The sequence below is a fragment of the Protopterus annectens genome, chromosome 6.part0 (genome assembly GCF_019279795.1).
Source record: "Protopterus annectens isolate FY-2018-M chromosome 6.part0, PAN1.0, whole genome shotgun sequence".
NCBI classification, from domain to species: domain Eukaryota; kingdom Metazoa; phylum Chordata; order Ceratodontiformes; family Protopteridae; genus Protopterus; species Protopterus annectens.
In genome coordinates, this window is record NC_056737.1 from 319,402,260 (window position 1) to 319,423,685 (window position 21,426).

General features: G+C 42.9%; 1 protein-coding gene across 1 annotated transcript in view; it reads left to right on the forward strand.

The window, feature by feature from the left end:
- Positions 1 to 21,426, forward strand: part of GANC (glucosidase alpha, neutral C) — a 981,067-nt gene that overhangs the window by 603,595 nt on the left and 356,046 nt on the right. Inside the window, exon 16 of the mRNA XM_044074070.1 lies at positions 21,392 to 21,426. This exon is cut by the window's right edge and continues 67 nt beyond it. Coding sequence (XP_043930005.1) covers positions 21,392 to 21,426 — 35 coding nt within the window. The remainder of the gene's footprint in view (positions 1 to 21,391) is intronic.

Here is a 21,426-nt window from a genome sequence, read left to right on the forward strand (position 1 = left end):
TCCTTGAGGACCACTCAAGATTACTCTAGATGGGGACTCTGTCCCATCCGTTGAGGTACACATGAAAAAGGCAACATCAGATATTGTAGCTATGTACTCACCATAACTCAGCATCTGTGTTGTATGTTTTCATCCTTATTCAACTTCCCATCCTCCAGTGCTCTGTCCTTTTGATTGTGTCCTTGTATGCCTGAAGGATATTCCTTAATGGTCTTGGTATCTGGGCTACAGATACTCTCTTCTGTGTTTTTTCCGATTGCTGCTCTTTAGTAATACCTTGCCCTCTGTGCTTCAGAAATTGTTAATGGCTGATACTGTTTTGTATTGCTGTGGTTAACTGAATAGGGAGCAGACTTAAGCTGAGGTAACTAAGGAGAAGAGAGGGATAATGGGTAATGAGAAGAGCTCAAGCTACGGAGCCTGAAGTCTATCATAGTGGCCAAGGATGGATCAGATGTCAGATCCAAGACCCATCAGTTGAGAAGGACGAAAACAGACCACAGAGATGCAAAGTTATGGTGAGTACTTAACTATAATTTAAGCATACTGAGAGCATGTTTCAGTAATAGGTTATAACATATAGTTTGTGTCAGTGTATTTCTTTCTGTGGGTTATTGTTGTTGATAAACATTATAATTAGTGTAGTTTTGTGCATATTGCTGTATTTGTACAGACATTCCTGGGCAAAATAATACATCATGAGCTGATGTTCTTCGTGTTTCACTGTTGTAGTCATTACATTTGGGTTATCTGCTTGCAGGTAGCCCTCAGTCGGCCTGATTAACAAAGTCTTGGGTCCTGTGTCGGTTGCTGTCCCTTCTTCCATGACGTCATGTCATCAGGGGTATAAAACATGCAGCTGATGCCATTACATCATTCTTTCTTGCCGTGCGGTGCCCGAAGCAGAAGCAGTTCGCAAGTGCCAGTCGGCCGACTCCTGAAATTTTCGTTTTCGAGTTTCAGAACCGAAGTCTTCAACTAAATCTAAGTACCCCGTTGGGGAAACTTTTTCTTGCTCCTTACCGATGTCAGTAAAAGTTAATAATTCCATTGCTTGTGGAAAGCAAATACCTCGTAAAGATTTTCATTCATACTGTATTCCTTGCCTAGACCCTGACCACGACGTACTTCACTGTCAGTTTTGTGCTTTATTTAATCAGCGCATTATCCGTCATCGGTATATTTTCGCCTCTAAATATTTCGGTTATCGGTTTAATTATCTAGAAATGTCGTCGGTTAGCCTTCCAACTACCGGGATTCCAAAACAACGCAAAGATAAAGACAGAGACAGGCCTCCGAGGTCCAAAACTGCCAATGACGCTTCTCCTAAGCCAGTCGTCAGTTCGCTGGTACTCAGTGAGGCACTTTCGTAGCCCCTGATACCCACTGTTTCTGATTCGCAGGCCTCTACTGAGACCCATTCGGAGTCCAGTATGCCACGAGATGCTTCAACTATGGAACCCGCGGATGTCTCTACCTTGGATGGGTCCAGAGCCGTTGTGCAGGCACCGGCTTCTGAGGGTGTATTCAGTCCTACGGGCTTGTATATTAAAGTGACGCGTCCTTTTTTACTTAGTCCTAAATTGCGATCCATGTCTAAAAAGCTGATGCCCAGGCCACATGCTCAGGCCTCTATGCCTAAAAAACAAATGATAAGAATGGCTGAAGATCTAATAACTCTAATCAGGGGTAGCCGACCCCCCTCCCCCCTTCTAAGAGGCCGAGGACTGAAGTTGATTATGAATCTTCTAATCAGGATTCTGTTTTTTTCTAATTCTTCTGATGATCTGGATTTGCCCTTACCTACTTATGAAGATTCTGATGCAGAGGACTCTATTCCCTCTGCTTCCCCTCCTGAGGATTAATCTTTTGGGGAAACCTTACATACTCTAAGGGAGCATTTCCACTGGGAAAACCAAGATTTTTCTAATTCAAAAAAGAGGCTCAGGGATTTCCTTCTCCTACATCAGCATAGGCCTTTAGCTATTCCTCCTGTACTAGACATTGTTGATTATGCTTTTTTGGAATCTAGTTTGGCCCCTGATTCCCTGCCTCCTGCTCAAAGAAAATCTCACAGATACTACAGGGTCCCTGAGTCCCACAAGTTCCTTTCCAAAAATCCTATTGCAGATCCAGAGACTATTTCACAGGGGCCCAAGGACATTAAGGCTTCTACTGCTAAAAATCTTACCCCTTCTGATAGAGACTCCGGGGCACTGGATAGATGGGGTAAGAAGGTTTACACTTCTTCAACTTTAGCCATTAGAGCTTTAAACTACTAGTTTCATATGTTAAAGTATCAGCAATATGTTATTGGACTGCTTAAACAGAAAATTATGTTGACTTCTGACTGTGTGGAAAATAAAGAATTACAGGATTTAATGCATTCTTCCGAACAAGTTGGAAAACATACTTTGCAGTGTGGTTTTGATTCATTAGAGGCCTCTTGCAGGGCTGCTGTTACTGGGTCTGTGCTCAGAAGGCATGCTTGACTTAAGGAGCAATCTTTGTCTGATCATGTTAAGGCTAAATTGTTGGATGCTCCTTTAAATCAGGATCACCTGTTAGGCAACAAGGCAGAAGAAGTTCTTAAAAAGATGGAAGATAAAGCTAAATCTATGCAAACTGTTAAAGATTTTTTACAAGTTCGGCCTCATAGATTTAGTATGCACTGGCCCTCTAAGAATTGGTCCTTTCCAGCCCCTTCCAGGTCTTCTCAAGCCAAACCCAGACACAGCAAAAACCCCAGGTTTCAGTCCCAGGGACTCACAGAACTAAGCAGTGGGGGACCTCCACTTCCAAATCTGGGAATAATAAGACTCCTTCCTATGGTAAACTGTCTCAATGACTTCCTTTTAAAATTTCCAAGCTCTTATCAACTGACTGCCGCTTTGGAGGGAAAGATTGCTCTTCATGCAAAGAATTGGGAACTCATTACCCAGGACAAATTGGTTTTAAATGTAGTGTCCCAGGGATACAGATTTCACTTCCATTCGTTGCCAACACCAAGTGGGTGGCCGGACCTACCCCCAAATCAGGGGTCAGAGGCCCAAAAACAAGTACTTTCTCTCTTAAGCATGGGGGCTATTCAACTGGTACCAGAAGAGGAAAAGGGACAGGGTTTCTACTCAAGACTTTTCCTGGTACCCCTTTTTTCCTGGTACCCCTTAAAAGACAATTCATGGCATCCTATCCTGGACCTATCTACTCTAAACACCTTTTTGGAGATTCCAAAATTCAAGATGCTGACTCTTCAGCAATTACTTCCTATGCTAGGCAAATGTGACTGGTTGGCAACACTAGATCTAAAAGAAGCATACCTGCCCATCCCAATCAGGGAATCTTGCAGATGATACCTACGCTTCAAAGCAGGCTACACGCACTATCAGTTCTCTGCACTGCCCTTTGGCTTAACTACTGCGCCCAGGGTATTCACAAAGTGCCTAGCTCCAGTTATTGCATTTTGTAGGCAAAGAAATATTCAAATATACCCATACCTGGACGATTGTCTAATTCAGGTGGAAAGCCAGGACATACTTTTGAATCATCTGGCCTTTTTAAAAAGGGTTCTAACTTGTCTGGGTTACACCATAAATGAAAAGAAGTCACACCTGGTGCCCTGTCAACAAATTATATTCCTGGGAGCAAGCTTGAATACAACTTCCCAGATGGATTACCTCACGCCAAAGAAACAAATTCATTTGACAACCTGCTTCAGACAAGTGGCCACAAAAATCCTGCTATCTGCAAGACAAATACTGCAAGCCTTGGGGTTCCTGGCCTTCTGCATTCTTCTAATTCCATAGTCAAGACTGCATATGAGGAAACTACAGTGGTATCTAAAAAGCCTATGGTGTCAACATTCTCAAGACCTAGAAACAATGATTCCTATCATACCTTGCCTACGCCTAGAGTTCCTTTGGTGGGCAGAGGCCTGCCACCAAAACAAGGGACTACCTTTCATACCACCCTGCCAGACAGTGCATGGGGGGTTCACCTGGCAGGGAAGTGCATTCAGGGCAAATGGAACCCAAGTCAAATGCACTTGCGTATCAATCAAAAAGAAATGTTAGCTGTATGGAATGGTCTGACAGCCTTCAAGGACCACATTCTTCCAGGACAACTTATGGTAAAGACGGACAACACCACTGTTATGTGATACATAAACAGGGGGGTACACATTCTTACCTCCTCTGCAGACTATCCATGACATTGCGGAACACAGCCTTGAGCTACCAAGTGCACCTAAAGCTCAATTCCTGCCAGGAAAATTAAATACACTGGCAGACAGACTAAGCAGAAACCTCATGGACCCAGACGAGTAGAAACTGGAACCATGGATTTTCAACATGTTGACAAGCAAATGGGGGAGCCCAGATATAAACCTGTTTGCATCTTCCCAGAACCACCAGTTGGACAAATTTTGCATAAGGACTCCCCACAAACAAGCCTGGAAAGTGGATGCTCTGTCCTTCAGCTGAAAAAACCTATCAGTCTATGTCTTCCCCCTCTGCCTCTGCTCTCCAAAGTGTTACTAAAAATCAGACGGGAAAAACCAAGGATGATTTTGATTGCTCCAGACTGGCCGCGCCAACACTGGTATCCCCTCCTGCACAGTGTGTCAAGGTTATCTCCATGGCACCTGCCACAGACTCCTTCCCTGCTGTCTCAGCAGGAGAACCAGATTCTGCACCCTCAGCTTCTAATACTGAACCTTGCAGCCTGGCTAATTATTTAATCTCTCCTTTACCATCCCTCAGCAAACCTGTGAGGAATATCATTTTAGAGGCAAGGAGGCCTAGTACTAGAAAATCGTATGCTGAAAAATGGAAAAAGATTCTGTGCCTGGATCCAATTTCAAGGGATGAGCACAGCAGCGTCCAGTTTACTTCAGATTTTACAATACTTAACTGAGATGCTTCACAAGGGCCTGTCTTTTTCCTGTATTAAAATCCATGCCTCAGCCATTTCAGCTTATTATAACGGAGAACCTCCCCTCTTCTCTCATCCACTGCTCAAGCAGTTCCTCAGAGGGGCCAAAAATTGAGACCACCCAGGAGAGCTCCAACCCCAGCCTGGGACCTTAACTTTGTCTTGGAGAAACTCACTCTACCTCCTTTCGAGCCAGCTGCTACTGCAGACTTAAAATTTCTTTCTTGGAAAACAGCTTTCCTTTTAGCAATCACTTCAGCTAGAAGGGTATCTGAATTACAGGCCCTTATGGCAGTGGAGCCTTTCATCATCTTTCATGTGGACAGGGTTCCCTCAGAACCGATCCATCCTTCATGCCCTAGGTGGTATCCAGTGTGGCTCTTAATCAGTCCATTCATTTGCCAACCTTCTTTCCCAATCCGCAGAATAAAGGGGAACGGATACTGCATTCTTTAGATGTGCACAGACAACTTAGATTTTACTTGGACAGGACTAAACATCAAAGGAAATCTAAACAACTGCTGGTGGCATTTGCTGCAGGGGCAGAGGGGAAGGCTATTTCAAAGCAAACCATTTCTAAATGGATGAGCCATTGCATTCATTTTTGCTATAAGCACCATAGAAAACCTATCCCCCAGGGGATCAGACCTCACTCCACCAGGGCCTCATCTACCTCCACAGCCTTTCTCAGAGGCGTCCCTACCAGGGACATCCTAGAAACTGCTACCTGGAGTTCTGTACATACTGCCACCAAGCATTATCATTTTCCAATTTTCTCTAAATCTAGAGCTGGCTTTGCCACTGCAGTCTTCCAGGGCTGGCCCTTATGCTATCTAAAGTCCTCCTCCCAACCATAGCTGTGGGAATCTACCCAAATGTAATGACTGCAACAGTGAAACACGAAGAACATAGTACAGTTGTGCACTCTTACCATAAATGTAGATGTTCGAGTGTATTCACTGTTGCTGTCCTGGTTACCCTCCCTCCAGCCCCCTAACTTTTTTTGGCTGTACCTCTACTTTCCTTTACTATGCTTAAAAGCCTTTTTGATGTATTTGCTTTTTTGTTGGAGGTACATCTTTGTAGTTTTATATTTAATTGCTTCCCATTAGGGGGGGCACCTGATATCTGGCTCAAGAAAAATTGATGTAATGGTGTCGGCTGCATGTTTTATACCCCTGACGACCTGATGTCATGGAAGAATGGACAGCAACCGACGCAGGACCCAAGACTGTGGTAATCAGGCTGACTGAGGGCTACCTGCAAGCAGATAACCCAAATGTAATGACTGCAACAGTGAATATGCTCAAACATCTACATTTATGGTAAGTGTACACAACTGTACTTTCACTTGACTGTGCCCACGTGTTCCTGCCATCTGCTCCTCTGCATTGAACAATAAACATTTTGTGCAGCTACTCTCTTCTTTAAATTAGAAGTATTCCCCATAGTAGTTTTCTATTTTTTAGGAATTTCTAGATCATAACTGCTTTATGCATTTGTTTTCCTGGCTGAATGTTCACTCTCAAGTCATGTATTTGTAAGCAATTTACTTTTTATTTTTTTGTGAAATGGGTGGTTTTTGAATGTACCCTGCAGAGGTTTGTGATCACTTTCCAGTAGTGCTGTGTTTCCTATAAACACATTTATGAGACTTTTTCACAGTTATAGTATGGCTAGCTGTCCTTTCTGTCTTTGAGCATGTCTTCTCTGGGAGTCAGTAAAGGTTGTTGCCATATGCAACTGGTTTATCTTCTCCTTGTCTCAGAGTGCCATTCCCATTCTGGCTGATATCATTTTCTAATATGACTGGTTTATTCATGTCAGCATATTTCTATTTGGGTGCTTCTGCCATGAGCAGTTCTCAGGGGTTGGGAGGGTGGCCTAATGGTTAAGGTGTTTGCCTTACGAACGCAAGATGCAGGGTTTGAGTCTCACAAGGGATAATTGGCTAGGCTTAAAATGGCTCGCAAGGGCAGTTAGCTTAGTACTAATCTATGAATCTATAAACCACTTTCTTGCTATTTACTACAGTATTGTACTACTCCTTGTTGCATTAATTCCATACTGGCAGACTTTTTTCTGGATACGTTCAGAATTAACTCCAAAAGGTGCTGACCAGTTCAAAGAAATTTCAGAAGTGCTTGTGCGTCTTCTGTTAAGAGATATTTGAGAAAATCTCCATCTTTTTTGTTGTCTGGTTTTAAATCCTCTCAAAACGACTCCTGTATCTCATATCTGTAACTTGTATTTTACACTTACTGTTATTCAACTTGAGGTGATTATATTGGGTTACTCTATTAAGTAACTGTAAGTGTTTTGTCATACCATCCGCTGATCACACTTTACCAATTCATTATCAGTAATATTAGCATTTTTAAATGCCTTGGTCATGTACTGAACAGCTGTCTTAAATAGTTCAGGTGTGAACAAAATACCAGATGAATCTTTCTCTTTGTATAAGGCCTGTTTGGTAAAGACTTAAAAAAAAAAAGTAAAAATAAAAAGTTATGGGCATTCAGAAGCCATGCAGTTGTAACACTAGTATGTCCTTAAGGGGTCATTTGCATATATCCCATAGGCCACCACTACAGGAGATTTCAGGTACTAAACAGTGAAGACTTTAGCTTTGCTGGGTCTTACTTAAGAGTTTTTATGAATTGGAATGTCTGTGTGACTTTTTAACCTTTGGTTTAGATCTCGTTTAGGGATGGGGGTAAGTTTAGAAAGTTGAATGCACTTAAATGGCAGACTACCTAGGCTTATTTTCTACTTCTGCCACCATGCTTAATTGACCAAAAGTCTTAGTAAGCATCTAGTAGAGAGCAATAATTTTTGCATACCAGATGTATGAAGCAGATGATGCTCCTGTTTACAGTTTCATTAAAGTCTTTGGGTCTTTGCATCTGTACATTTTTTTCATGTTTCCCTGCAGTTGCCATGCTGTTCATTCATTTAGTATCCTTGGTTTATTTTTTTAATCATAACCATACTTTCTGAACTGTTCAAGTGTCTTTCAGTTGTTCTGTATCTTTCCTTGGAGTATACGCTACTGGCAGAATGACAGCAGCTATTTAAATATAAGTGACTCCTAGCATATTGGCCAAACCAGAAAATAAATATGTATACTCAACAAATGATCACTCTTTACATAGACATCACAGATTATTTTCGCTATACTAAGCTTGATACATGTCATATGACTGAGTTAATGTGGCAGTTCTATTCGAACTATGTGAAACTGAAATCTGTATTTTTATTCTGGCATTCAAAAGTAATTAGTTTCTACTCAAGTATCTTTATAAGATGACCTGAAAAATAAGCAGCTTACACATACAAGGCTGTAATTAAATCTGTTTCAGCTTCATATCTTTGAACATTTGCATGGATATTATATTACATTGTGTCAATGTTTAAACACCAGACTTAGCTCAACTGCATGGCATAGAAAGATAAAGTCCTGACTGCAACCTGAACAACTCAAGTTTGAATTGTGGCTCAGGCAGTGGAAGTGCCAGGCAGAAGAAGATAGGATTGGATGGCTGACTCTGGCTTACCCATCCAAGGGTAGAAAAAGATGGTTTCAGTCAGCCAGTCTCCACCATGCTGGCAGAAATTTGCATGGCACCAAAATAGCCAGGACCATCACAGTCCATTATCATGTGGGTAAAACAATATATAGGAAGGGAGTAGGAGGCTTCTTATTGTAATAAGTGCTGATGTTAGCCACCAGGGGTGGAGCTAGGGATTTACTCAAGATGTCATTGCAGTGATGGAAAGGACACAAACCACTTCCATGGCTGTCTGAATGCTGGCCCCTTCTGACATCTCTCACATGGGGAACAAATTGGCTTAAGGCCTGATGGGAGAGACTCAGTGGTTGGCAGACAGAGAAGCAAAAAGTGTACTTAAAAGTAGTTTAAACACCAGTCTTTGATTGTTAATTTTACAAGTTCATAGGTTAATACTGTATTTACTACCAGAGAGTCACTGAGAAGTTTAGCCACATCACTCAATTAGTAATATGAAAATACTAGTTGAATACTAGTTGCTTGTGGTCAAAAGATCATTCCTACAAACTCCTGGCATGAATTTTTGGGTTTCCTTTCCAATCCTGTCTGTTGCTTTTGAGGTAGGTAAAGAGTTGGGTTCAGGCACTTAGGAAGTGTGACCCCCCCCCCCCCCGTGACACAGCTGGATGTGGACACATGGCTGGATGGCAATTTATCTGCAGTGACACATGCCTGTGGACAGTTCCCTGTAAGCATAGTAGATCCCCCTGCACCATGTACGTAGGTGACAGACACAAATCCTCATAGTGTGACAGTCTGCACCCCACCCCCCAGAAGCTGACAGGTATAACTGTCTGCAGTACAGGTGGGTGCAACTGGATGCTAGGGGGCATAAAGGTGGTACTGTGAAAGCAGTGTTCTTTGAACAAAGTCTTTATTAAGACAACATGTGAAGTGATGTGTGTAGTGCTTGGTGTGTATTATATGCAAATACAGTCACAACTTGTAAAAATGTGCCACAGCACGTAAGAAATCCTGCACATTGCTGTAGTCACACTTATGTTGCAGGACATGTTTTAGGTGCTCCCTTACAATAACCTTTCTACGTGGTGTCACTGGCATCCCCCTCAAAAGTCATTCCCTTTACTTATCTGTCAGGTTTTGTTCCTGTTGCAGAACAGGCAGAAGGTCAGGACGCTGTACTGTAGGGTGTCCAAGTAACATCTTCAGTTGAAGGTGCTGTGCTGGCAGCCGTCATGGTGCTGAACAGCAGGAGGAATACTTCCTTGGTTGGCCACACTCATAATGATGGTTCAGAAATGTCGCTATGGGCTTAGTACAGTTTGGTAGTGTAGTCACAATCTCCAGAAATGCAGGAACAACATCATCTACTGGTAGGAATGCCAGTGCAATCAGCTTGCGGATGGCAATTGAGAATGCAGTGTCTGTACCATACAGTGCCACAAGGTGGTGATGCTGGATTTGCCACCTGATGATCTGGGAAAAATGGAACAAGCAACCCTTCAGAATACACTTGGGGAACACCTTACGGCTGGCACAGATTGCTGCCTTCTCAAACTCGGTCATGATGTAGCGCGGATGAAAGGTGCATCCTAGATCTGCAGCCATTTCCTTAAGCATATCCCACATATTGTTGTATGCTGACTCTGTTTTCCATGTCATTAGGCAATATACCAGGGGAACAATCCTGGTTGTGGTGGGGGCGCCAATAAATCCATGTAATGTGTACAATTGGCGGCATACATCTGCTCGTGTTGGGAATGTGCTGTCCCCAAGAATGATGTCCGACCTGCGCAGATCTGCCAGATTTTGCACTGTAGTGAGCAGAACAATGGAGTCCTTCCCATCCATATCAAACTTTATTTGTAGGAGAAAGTTACCACTACGGCGTGGGTACTGGCTGATGTCAGTATCTGCTAATGTTGTTGGGGGTATGGACATAGATGCCCATGCCCTTTGTCGTATTCTGGTAATGCTGCAACAGAGGGTGGCACAATAAAGCATCTAATGTAGCACATTATCTGCCATGCCAATGACACACTGCATAACCTGACTAGACAAATCATTGCTGATGTTCTTTGTGTTTCACTGTTGCAGTCATCACACTTGGGTTATCCTGCCAGGGGTAGCCCTCAGGTGGCCTGAATATCAGCGACTTAGTATTTCTGCGTCGGTTGCTTTCGCTCCAGGACTGATGTCAGGTCATCAGTGGTATAAAATCAGGCAGCCGACGCCATTGCACCAGTCTTTCTTGCCGAGGAGCCCGAAGCAGAAGCAGTTCGCATAAGTGCCGGTTGGCCTCTACCTGAGTTTTTGTTTTCGAATTGAAGTTGAAGTCTTCTAATGCTAAGTACCTCATTGGGGATCCTTTTTTATTACTCTAACTGATGCCAGAAAAAGTTAACAATTGTCTTGCCTGTGGAAAGCAAATACCACACCGAGATTTCCATTCTTACTGCTTCACCTGTTTAGGCCCAGGCCATGATGTCCCTCGCTGTCAGTTTTATGCTTTGTTCAATGCCAGAACTATACGTTGTTGGGCCCGTATTTTAGCTAAATATTTTCGCTCTCGATCTCCGTATTCAGAAATGCCTTCGTTAAGCCATCCGACTACTGATCTTTATAAAAAAAGTAAGGAGAAAGACAGAGACAGACTGCACAGGTCCAAAACTGCTGACTACGCTTCCGTTAAGCTAGTCGCCAGTTTGCTGGTCCTCAGTGAGGCACTTTCAAAGCTCCTGATGCCTGCTTCTCTGGATTCACAGGCCGCTACCAAGACCCGTTCAGAGTCTGGTTTGCCGCAAGACTGTTCTTTGACTAAGGATCCTGCGGATGTCTCTACCTTGGATGGGTCCGGAGCTGCTGAGCAGGCACTGGCTTCCGACGAAGTTCTTCGCACTACTGATAATTGGCACAAACTGATGACTTCTTTCGTGTCTTCAGTTCTTTCTAAAACTACCGAGTTTCTAAGGTCCAGGGTATGAACTACACCTAAAAAAAGACGACCCAAGCTCAAGCACCTGCTTCCATACCTCCTTCTCAAATGCTTAAAATGGTGGAAGACCTTATCATGCTTATTAGGGGAAGCCAGCCTACCCCTTCCAAAATAAAAAGAGACTTGTCCCCAGCTGTTTTATCTGAACAGGAGTCCGATGACTCTGAGATTTCTGAATATGAAGACATGCAACCCTTGCCTGCTTATGAGGATTCAGATGCAGAGGAATCCATTCCTTCTGCCTCTCCTCTAGAGGATTTTTAATTTGGTGAAACCCTATATACTTTAAGGGAGCATTTCCAATGGGAATGTCAGGACTATCCTCAGTCTAAAAAAGAGACTCGGGGAATGCTTAGATTTACCACAGCACAGACCTTTAGCCATTCCTCCTGTCCTGGATGTTGTGGATGATGTCTTTATGGAATCCCAGTTTAACTCCTGACACCCTCCCACCTGCTCCCAGGAAACCTGACAGGTATCACAGAGTCCCAGACTCACACAAATTTATTTTTAAAAATCCTACTGCTGACCCAGAGGTCATCTCCCAAGGACCTAAAGGAATAAAAGCAACCTCAGCTAAGAATCCCACCCACTCGGACAGGGATTCCCGAGCTTTAGAGAGATGGGATAAAAAAGTATACACCTCTGCAACTCCTGCCATTAGAGCACTAAATTGTCAGTTCCACATGCTGAAGTACCAGCAACATGCAATGGAACTCCTTAAACAAAAAATGTCTACCTTTCTGGTTTGTGCAGAAAATAAAGAATTACAGGAACTTATGCATTCTGCAAGCCAAGTTACTAAACACACCTTGCAATGTGGCTTTGACACCCTAGAAGCATCCTTCAGGGCAGCAGTCACAGGTTCTGTACTTAGAAGGCATGCTTGGCTTAAGGAACAGACCTTGCCAGACCATATCAAATCAAAACTATTGGACGCACCATTGAACAAAGACAACTTGTTTGGCACCAAGGCAGAAGAGGTCTTAAAAAAGATGGAAGAAAAAGCTAAATCTATGCAGACAGTTACAGGTTTTATACAGACATCTTACAGGTCCAGCCTCCGATGTTCAGTAGGCATTGTTCCTCCAAGCACTGGTCCTTTCCAGCCCCCTCAAGGCCAGCTCAGACTAGACCTAGGGGAAGCAGACCCCCCCCCCCAGACAGCAGTCCCAGGGAATGCAGAGATCTAAGCAATGGAGTTCCTCCACTTCAAAAACAGGAAGTGCAAAGCCACCCCCTTATGGAAAGAACTCACAATGACTTTACAGCTCCACCCATTACCTCTGCCCACCTGCTTGTGCCCCTAGGAGAAAAACTCTCCTCCCATGCAAAAAACTGGGCCTCCGTCTCCAACGGCCGATGGGTCCACAACATAGTGTCCCAGGGATATATAGTTTATTTCCACACTCTGCCAACCCCGAAAGGGTTCCCAGATCTTCCTCCAAACCAGTGTGCAGAGGCCCAAAACCAAGTCCATTCTCTGCTCTCCATGAGGGCAATACAGCCTGTTCCTGCAGACCAGATAGGCCAAGGTTTCTATTCCAGGCTTTTCCTGGTACCTAGAAAAGAGGGCACCTGGCACCCCATCCACGATCTATCAATTCCAAACAACTTCCTGGTGATACCAAAATTCAAGACAAATAAAAAACTGTACCAAGCTGACACACCGAGTATTTAATGTTAAAGTGAAAAATAAATGCAAATATGGTGAGCGCTTTCACGACAGAACTCGTCGTTTCATCAGACAAAATTCAAAATGCTTACCCTCCAGCAACTCCTTCCTATGCTTTCCAAGGTTGCTTGGTTAGCCACCCTAGACCTAAAAGAGGCCTACCTACACATCCCAATCAGGGAGTCATGCAGGAAATGTCTAAGTTTCAGGGCAGGATCTATGCACTTTCAGTTCTCTGCGCTTCCCTTTGGCTTATCCACTGCTCCCAGAGTTTTCCCAAAATGTCTGGCTCTCGCCATTGCTTTTTGCAGACAAAGAAATATTCAAATTTACCCATACTTAGATGACTGCCTGATTCAGGCAGACAGTCAGGAAAAGCTGGTACAGCACCTGACCTTTGTAAAGGACCTACTGACCTCCCTGGGGTGTACTATCAACGAAAAGAAATCAGAGCTAGTCCCCACACAAAAAATTGTATTCCTGGGAGCAAGCCTGGACACAGTATCCCAGATGGCATTCCTTACTCCAGAAAAACAAGCCTACCTGACAGGCTACTTCTCTCAGCTAGCCACCAGAACCTAGTTATCCGCAAGGGAAATCCTGCAAACTCTAGGGTTCATGGCATCTTGCATTCTACTCAATCCATATACCAGACTGCATATGAGGAAACTACAATGGTACCTAAAAAGCCTTTGGTGTCAGCACTCTCAAGACTTGGAAACCCTTATACCAGTGATACTTTATTTAAGGAAAGATTTTCTTTGGTGGCCAGCAGCATGCAACCACAACAAGGGACTTCCCTTCTCACAACCCCATTCCTCCCAGACACTCACCACAGACGCATCAGACTATGCCTGGTGTGCTCACCTGGATGGCAGGTGCATTCCCGGCCAATGGAGCCCAAATCAAATACATCTGCACATCAATCAAAAAGAGATGTTAGCTGTTCAGCACACCCTGACAGCTTTCAGACCCTTACTCTACCCGGGGCCTCTACTGATCAAAACAGACAACACCACAGTGATGTAGTATATCAACAAGCAGGGAGGGACTCACTCTTATCCTCTCTGCAGGTTCGCCATGACCCTTTGGCACACGGCCTCAGCCATGCAACTACACCTTTTAGCACAATTCCTGCCAGGCTCTCTAAATTCTTTGGCAGACAACTTAAGCAGAAACCTGCTAGACCCACATGAGTGGCAGCTAGACAACAGAACCTTCACCCTTGTAACCCAGAAATGGGGCACCCCGAAGCTTGACCTCTTTGCCTCCCACTCCAATCATCATCATAGCAAATTCTACACCAGGGAACCTCACAGCAAGGCCTGGAAAGTGGATGCTCTATCCTTCCAGTGGGTAAACCTCTCAGTCTATGCATTTCCCCCTCCACCACTCATTTCAAGGGTACTGCTCAAAATAAGGGAGGAAAAACCAAGGGCAATCCTGATTGCCCCAGACTGTCCATGCCAGCTCTTGTACTCACTGCTGCACAGCCTGTCACCCCTGCCACCATGGCACCTACCTCAGATCCCAACACTCATGACCCAGAGGAATGGAGAATTCATGCATCCCCAATTGCAGACCATCAGCCTGGCAGCCTGGCTTATTCCCTGACCTCTCCTCAAGCTGCCAGCCTAAGCAAACAATTTCTAAATGTAATACGTGAGGCCAGATGCCCCAGCACTAGAAAATCCTATGCTGACAAGTGGAAAAGGTTTTGCACCTGGATCCAGGTTGAGGGAGCCGGAACGGCACAGCCCTCCCTACCTCTCATCCTGGATTACCTGGCAGACCTACTACACAGGGTCTATCCTTCTCTTCTATTAAAATTCATGCCTCTGCCATCTCTGCTCATTTCAGCACAGAGCCACCTCTCTTCTCACACCCTCTCATCAAACAGTTCCTAAGAGGGCCAGACAACTTAAGGCCACCCAGAAGAGCTCCTACCCCAGCTTGGGACTTTAATTTTGTCTTGGAAAAGCTCACCCTGCTCCCCTCTGAACCTGCAGCTTCAGCAGAGTTAAAAATTCTCTCTTGGAAGACAGCCTTGCTTCTGGCCATTACTTCAGCTAGAAGAGTATCAGAGCTACAAGCACTTATGGCTGTAGAGCCCTTCATCATTTTCCATGCTGACAGGGTCTCCCTCAGTACTAACCCATCCTTCATGCCTAAAGTGGTGGACACAGAATACTAACCGACTGAGGGCTACCCCTGGCAGGATAAACCAAACGTGATGACTGCACAGTAAATACACTCAAACATCTACATTTATGGTAACTGTACACAACTGTACTTTTCCTGCCCCCTGCCGGAAAGCAGCACAGCCACCTAAGCACTGGTTGCATCGGACCCATGTTGGTGTGGCAAGGATTTCTGCAGTTCTTCCAAATCCTCATTGTGAACATTGATAGCCCGGCCTCTAGAGGCTTTTATTCTCCACTTGATACATGCCCAGTACCGTTTGGATAGCATTTCATACTCTAAATGGTATAGGTATCCCTCCACTACTAGGAATGGCTTACTAGCTTGGCTGGGCATTGTTCAGTATCTGCTGCCAAGCTGACCTGGGCTGTACTCATTTACAGTATCCATCATATCAGCACCACTTGTAGAGGGCCTGTCAGCATCTATGTTATCCAGTGCAGCAGGGCACAGCATCTGAATGTCGCTTAGGTGTACGCCACTGTGTGACTCTGTGAACTGTGAAGTATGTCACTTCTGGTATAGAGGTCCTAACAAGTGCTGTCTGCCATGATGGGCTCTTTGTAGCTCTGTGCACTCCCCCCTGCTGCTGCAAAATCCCCTGCTAGATATGCTGTATTTCCAAATCGAACAGCTTTAGGACAGTCAGCTATTTGCAGACCAATAGGTGTCTGACCTGCATGACTACACTATTGGCACTGCATTTACTGCACAGTTCCCCTTTAACACCCTGCTGTCTGTCTTGACCAGTCAGAATATGATGCCCAATCTCATTTTCGGATACAGACTGTACTTAGGGATGTTTCCCTGTATAGCACCCTTTCTTCCCTACCTGACTCTACAAATGTCTTTACTGTATCTGCAACTGCCATAGGATAGGTTTGTCGAACCCCCACATGACACACATGCTGCTTCACTACTCTACAGTCTGCCATGATTGGTGAGGTGGGTTTATACATCCTGTGTGTGCCATATGTATTATGCTTCCCCTGTTTTTCATTTATAGTTTACATAGTGGTTGCTGCTGTAGGTAGACAGTAATGGCCATGGTTGTCTTCTGCCTTGCAGAAAGTGATGTGTTCTGGCATGTTAGAGGGTCTGTTGTCACTAACCCTGGCAAGTAGTCTAATATGTACCAACTATCCAGCTTGTAAAGTATGAGGAGCACATCCCCAACGAACCATAGGGCTAGACAGTTACCTGTAGCCTGTCTACTGCCTAGATTTCTACATTCCTCTTCACCTGGTAGCTGTTATCCTATGGGGACAAATGACTGACTGTTATTTATTTATTTATTTCTGTATTTATGCATTTTTTTCTCTACATCATATAGCACAGCATGTGTACACTTTGTCTACAGGCGGGCTATGGCCCAGAAGTAGGGACTCTATTTGGCCAGATTGACATACTGCGGTGCCATATCGTATGTGTATGAGGTCTAAAACTCTCATGTCTGCTGTTCTTTTCTGACTTCAGTTTTTATCATGCTCCGATATTACGTTGCAAGTGCACCACATTGTTATGTGTAACGACCACATTATCTGGGGCAAACCTGTGATTATACTTTACATATCTGTTCAGTTACATGATAAACTGGGGAAGTTTTCTATTTAGGACTACCACACTTCGAATTTTGCTAGGATACTGGTCGTTGTGTCTGCGTGCATATGCTCATGGCTCGACCAGCTGCAGCTTAGTGGGATATCATTACTTGGTGATGTTAATCTTCACTTCTGCAGCAGAAATCAGCATTTCTTTTATATGGGACAGTCATTTGTGGATTTTGCTGCCTTGAGGACATTGCAGGTATGGTTTATTGGTGTGTTACTTGTATAATACTGATTTGCGACGATCACTTGTCTAGTATGGCTTTTCCACTGTCAAGAAACAGCCCATAGGGATCTTCACAATGTGCCAGATTTCTGTGCATTGTTAATTCCCACAGCGTTTTTGACTTTCAGCCGCATCGCTCTACAGTCTAGCGGTGCTGCGGCCTTTTGATTTTAGCATTGTAGCTCACTGGGAACTGTTTCACGATCTACACGCCGGAACGCTAAAGAGTTGCATTGTTTGATGAGTAAAGGTAGTCTGTTACAGAGATATATGGGATGTGCTGGGTTAAGAACCTGTCTTGCCAACATACACTGTTAATCCTCTAATTGGGTTAAAGTCTTTAGAGAGGATGTTTGTTAGGCAGTTGTTTTTCATGAAGGTGGAGAAGGCTGAGTAGAACAGAAGCTTTCATTTTTGAAATGTTAAACAGAGGTCACCCAACAATTAGGATATACAGTAGTGAGATAGAGCATTTACTGAATCAGGACAGGTTAGGTTAAGTAATCCAGAAATTCGTTTTGTTAAGAATCATGGGGGTCTTTCAGGCTGGTCAAGGTGCTTAGATAGGTACTTAAGGACCAGTCTAATTAAGGAGGAATGTATTGGTAGAAAGATGTCCTTTCATCTAAGTTTTGTAAGGCAGAAAGACATTTTAACCATGTCAGATATATACAGTGGTCTCTGTTCAAATGTCATTTGTGTACTCTGCAAATAATGCACATTTTCACACTTACTACGCCCACAGATAAATAATTTCTGTGACTTTGATTTACTGCATATATTCTGTTCATTTGCAGGTTTCTTGCCTTTTACACAACTTATAAAAATGATCCATTTCACCACAGCTTGAGTGTACTTACTTAATCACAGAAATCATGCTTTTGTAGAACTTGACGTTGAAGTTTTTATGCGTTTCATGCTTCCTGTGACTCAGTTTTACTTGTATGCCTGTCACATATCTTTTTGCAGTTTTACAAAGTTCTTATTTAGTAGAATAGATATAACAGATAAACTAATCACAATGAATTAGCCATAGAAAAGGTTTCAGTATAGTACAACAACATTCAAGTATAAACTATATTAAACAACAATGTGATAAACAGTTTTACACAGTTCTAATTCCTCTGTAAGCTTACAACTGAGGCAAAGTAATTTCAGTTGCTGTAGAAACATCAATGTCTTTATATAATGTTAAAGCTGCTTCTTGAAGTAATTTACCTCTTATGATTACTAATTATGCCACACAATTCTCCATTTTAATGGTGAGTCATGTAATTCAGCAAATTCACAGTCTTTCATTCAGTTATTTAATACAGTAACATAAGCACTGATTTCTGTGGGATTTTGTGCCCTCTTGAAGAACAAATTGTGAATGTATGGTAAATTCTGTTTCATTACTGCAGTACTTTTGTCTCTTTCTATCTTTCTGAAAATTCAGAAATATTATAACTTGCAGCCCCCCTTAACAGAGTGCCTTTTCAGTTTTCTGTTGTATTCCATTTAAAATCAGGAATAGATCACACTTCTGATTCCATAGTTTTCACTATGTAAGCAGATTACTTTGCAGAGTGAGAGAGAGAGATTTCCTAGATGCTGTAAAGCAGACCATATTCAAGCAAAATGAAATGGCTTGCCTTGATTGACTTCTTATGTCTTGCAGCATACAATCATTAAAAATTCAAAATAAGATGCAGTTCTTGAAGTGGAGAGTCACCAGTTCCTTCAACTTTACTTTTAGGCTGTGCAGGAGTATAAAGGATATACATATTCTCTCTCTCTCTCTCTCTATGTATATATACATGTATAGACTCTGAATAAGACATTGGTTATATAAGGATATATTTACATGTATGTTACAGAAACCACATGAAAGCTTATGTTACACATTTTGTAGTGACTAAATATATATGTAAAATTAATAGATTTAAGTAAATTATTTTTCATAATTGGCTTGAGTGCAGGTGAAAAATGAGGGAATTTGCCAAAATGCAACTTCTGTTTTTCTTATTGAAGCGCTAGAAGGTCCCTTTGTATACTAGCTGAATCCTTGTTTTCATCCCTTCAAAAACAGAAAAAAATCTATGCTAAATATGTTTTCGACAACATGGCTTCCATCTGAAGGAAGAAATATTTGCAAGTACATACAAAATGGTGCTGCTGTAAGAATGTATTTTGATTTGACTTCCCTGTGCCTCCTTGATGTGAAATATGTCATAAATTGCTTGCTCACGTCAAGAGTTAAACAAGTGATTTCTCAATATCTTGTCTGTTGTTTTTGAGAGTTTCACCCCTCCCAAGTGTTGTGTGACCATAGGGTTGACATATATAACCCCTAGAGGTGCCCCCCTGCTAAAGTCATTCAAGTTTTTTTTCTCCATTATTGCTGCGGTGGTGCAGCAGTAGCATTGTTGCCTCACAGCAAGAGGTTCTCCTGTTCGATTCTCGGATGGCATGCGGGGAGTGCCTTCTGTGTGAAGTCTGCATGTCCTCCCCGCGGTTGGGTGGGCGTTCGAAAGACATGCGTAAATGGACGTGCCTTCGTTGAAGGTTGAACGTCGAGCTGGCACCTCAGCGTTCATGAAAATCTACTGCCAATCATTAGCGGACCAGAGTTCCACTGTGGCGACCCCTAACCGGGAAAAGCCGAAAGACAACAACAAATGTACATGTATTGTGCAGCTTTTGAGGTTTTATGGCTCTGGGACTTTGGTAAGAGGGATCAGATTATGGTCTCGGGATCAGATTATGATCTCTCTTAGTAAAATTTAAAGATTTAAATTTAGATTATCATGTTAGATTTGACATATTTTATTATGTACAGTGTAGTATAAAAAGTATAAGTGTTGGATCGGGTTATAAGTTAACCGAGGAGTGGGAAACATTGTATATTTATAGTTTAGAAATGTTATGTCAAGGCTTAACTGTGCTATTAACTGGCAGGTAGGGTGCCTTGGGTGTAATAAGCAATGTTTTATTTCTTGTTCTTAAAAAAAAATAAACAGTTTTCCTGTTTTCGTATCCCTTTCGTATCATATAATTTCATCTTACTTTTTTCTTCCTCTGTCTTACCATTTTTTTTTCCTTTTTTGTTGCTGTTTGCCTGACTCTTTTCTTAGAAACTTGGCTAGTATAATTTGATTGGTTTAAAAGCAGTTGTGCATTTTAATAAATTAACAACTGATTAAAGTGACTGAGTAATAGTAGTACAGATTTTTAAGTTTTTTTCATAAAGGAAGGCTCATTAGCCAAGACACTAAATAAAGTTGGAAATTTGCATTTTGTTTATTTTTATGTATCAGTTTAAGTCACATTTTTATATACCACAGCTGTTATTTTTGTTTCTGGTAAAATTTCTTCAAAATTCCAAGACTGGTACCAAAATGTTGATTAAGTATGTACTGTATTCATTTGAGGACTGTTTCCTCTAAGGCTTTCAGGTGAGACAAGCTGTTTTTACAGAAAGTCCTTAGTGATGAACACATCCTTTGCCATCTGGGCCTAGCATTTTATGTCGCAGACCTTGATGATCTTCTTGTTATTGTGACACAGTAGCATACTCAGGTTCTTTTATCAAGAAATGTAGTGTGTCTGTGTCCAGAATGTGGATGTGTAGGTCAGGGCAGCAAGTAAATGCCAGCCGTGGCAGAAGTATTAAATACTACATCTTACTTCCACACAGCTCAGGGTACCAAATAGCAGGAACCATGTGAGCATATTGTAGATATGTTGCACTGTCGTCATTCAGCATCACATCTGTCTTAAAGTCTTTCAGCTTTTCCAGGTTAGGTGTTGCCACAGCAGGTCACCAGTCCACTAATGATTGGCAGTGGATTTTTACAGTGTTGAGTTGCCAGCCCGACCTTCAAAGAAGGCACACCCACACACGCATGCTCCTACCTGCATGTCTTTAACGTTCACTCATCTGCAGGGAGGACATGCAGACCTCACACAGAAGGCACGCCAGCCGAGAATCGAACCGGAGAACCTCTTGCTGTGAGGCGACAACGGTAACCACTGCACCACAGCAGCATCTGTACATGAACTAAAGAGTATGTGTTTAATGAAACTTGCTGTTTCCTGTTATGTTTGTGGGGGGGGGGGGGTAAACATGGATGCACACACATACCCACTCACACATACAGAGGAAATTTATACTTTGAAAAATATATTCCAAACACATAGTCTGACTTACTGAAAAGAATAATGTGTTTTTGTATCTAGGTGCAATGTGGACAGGGGATAATATGGCTGAATGG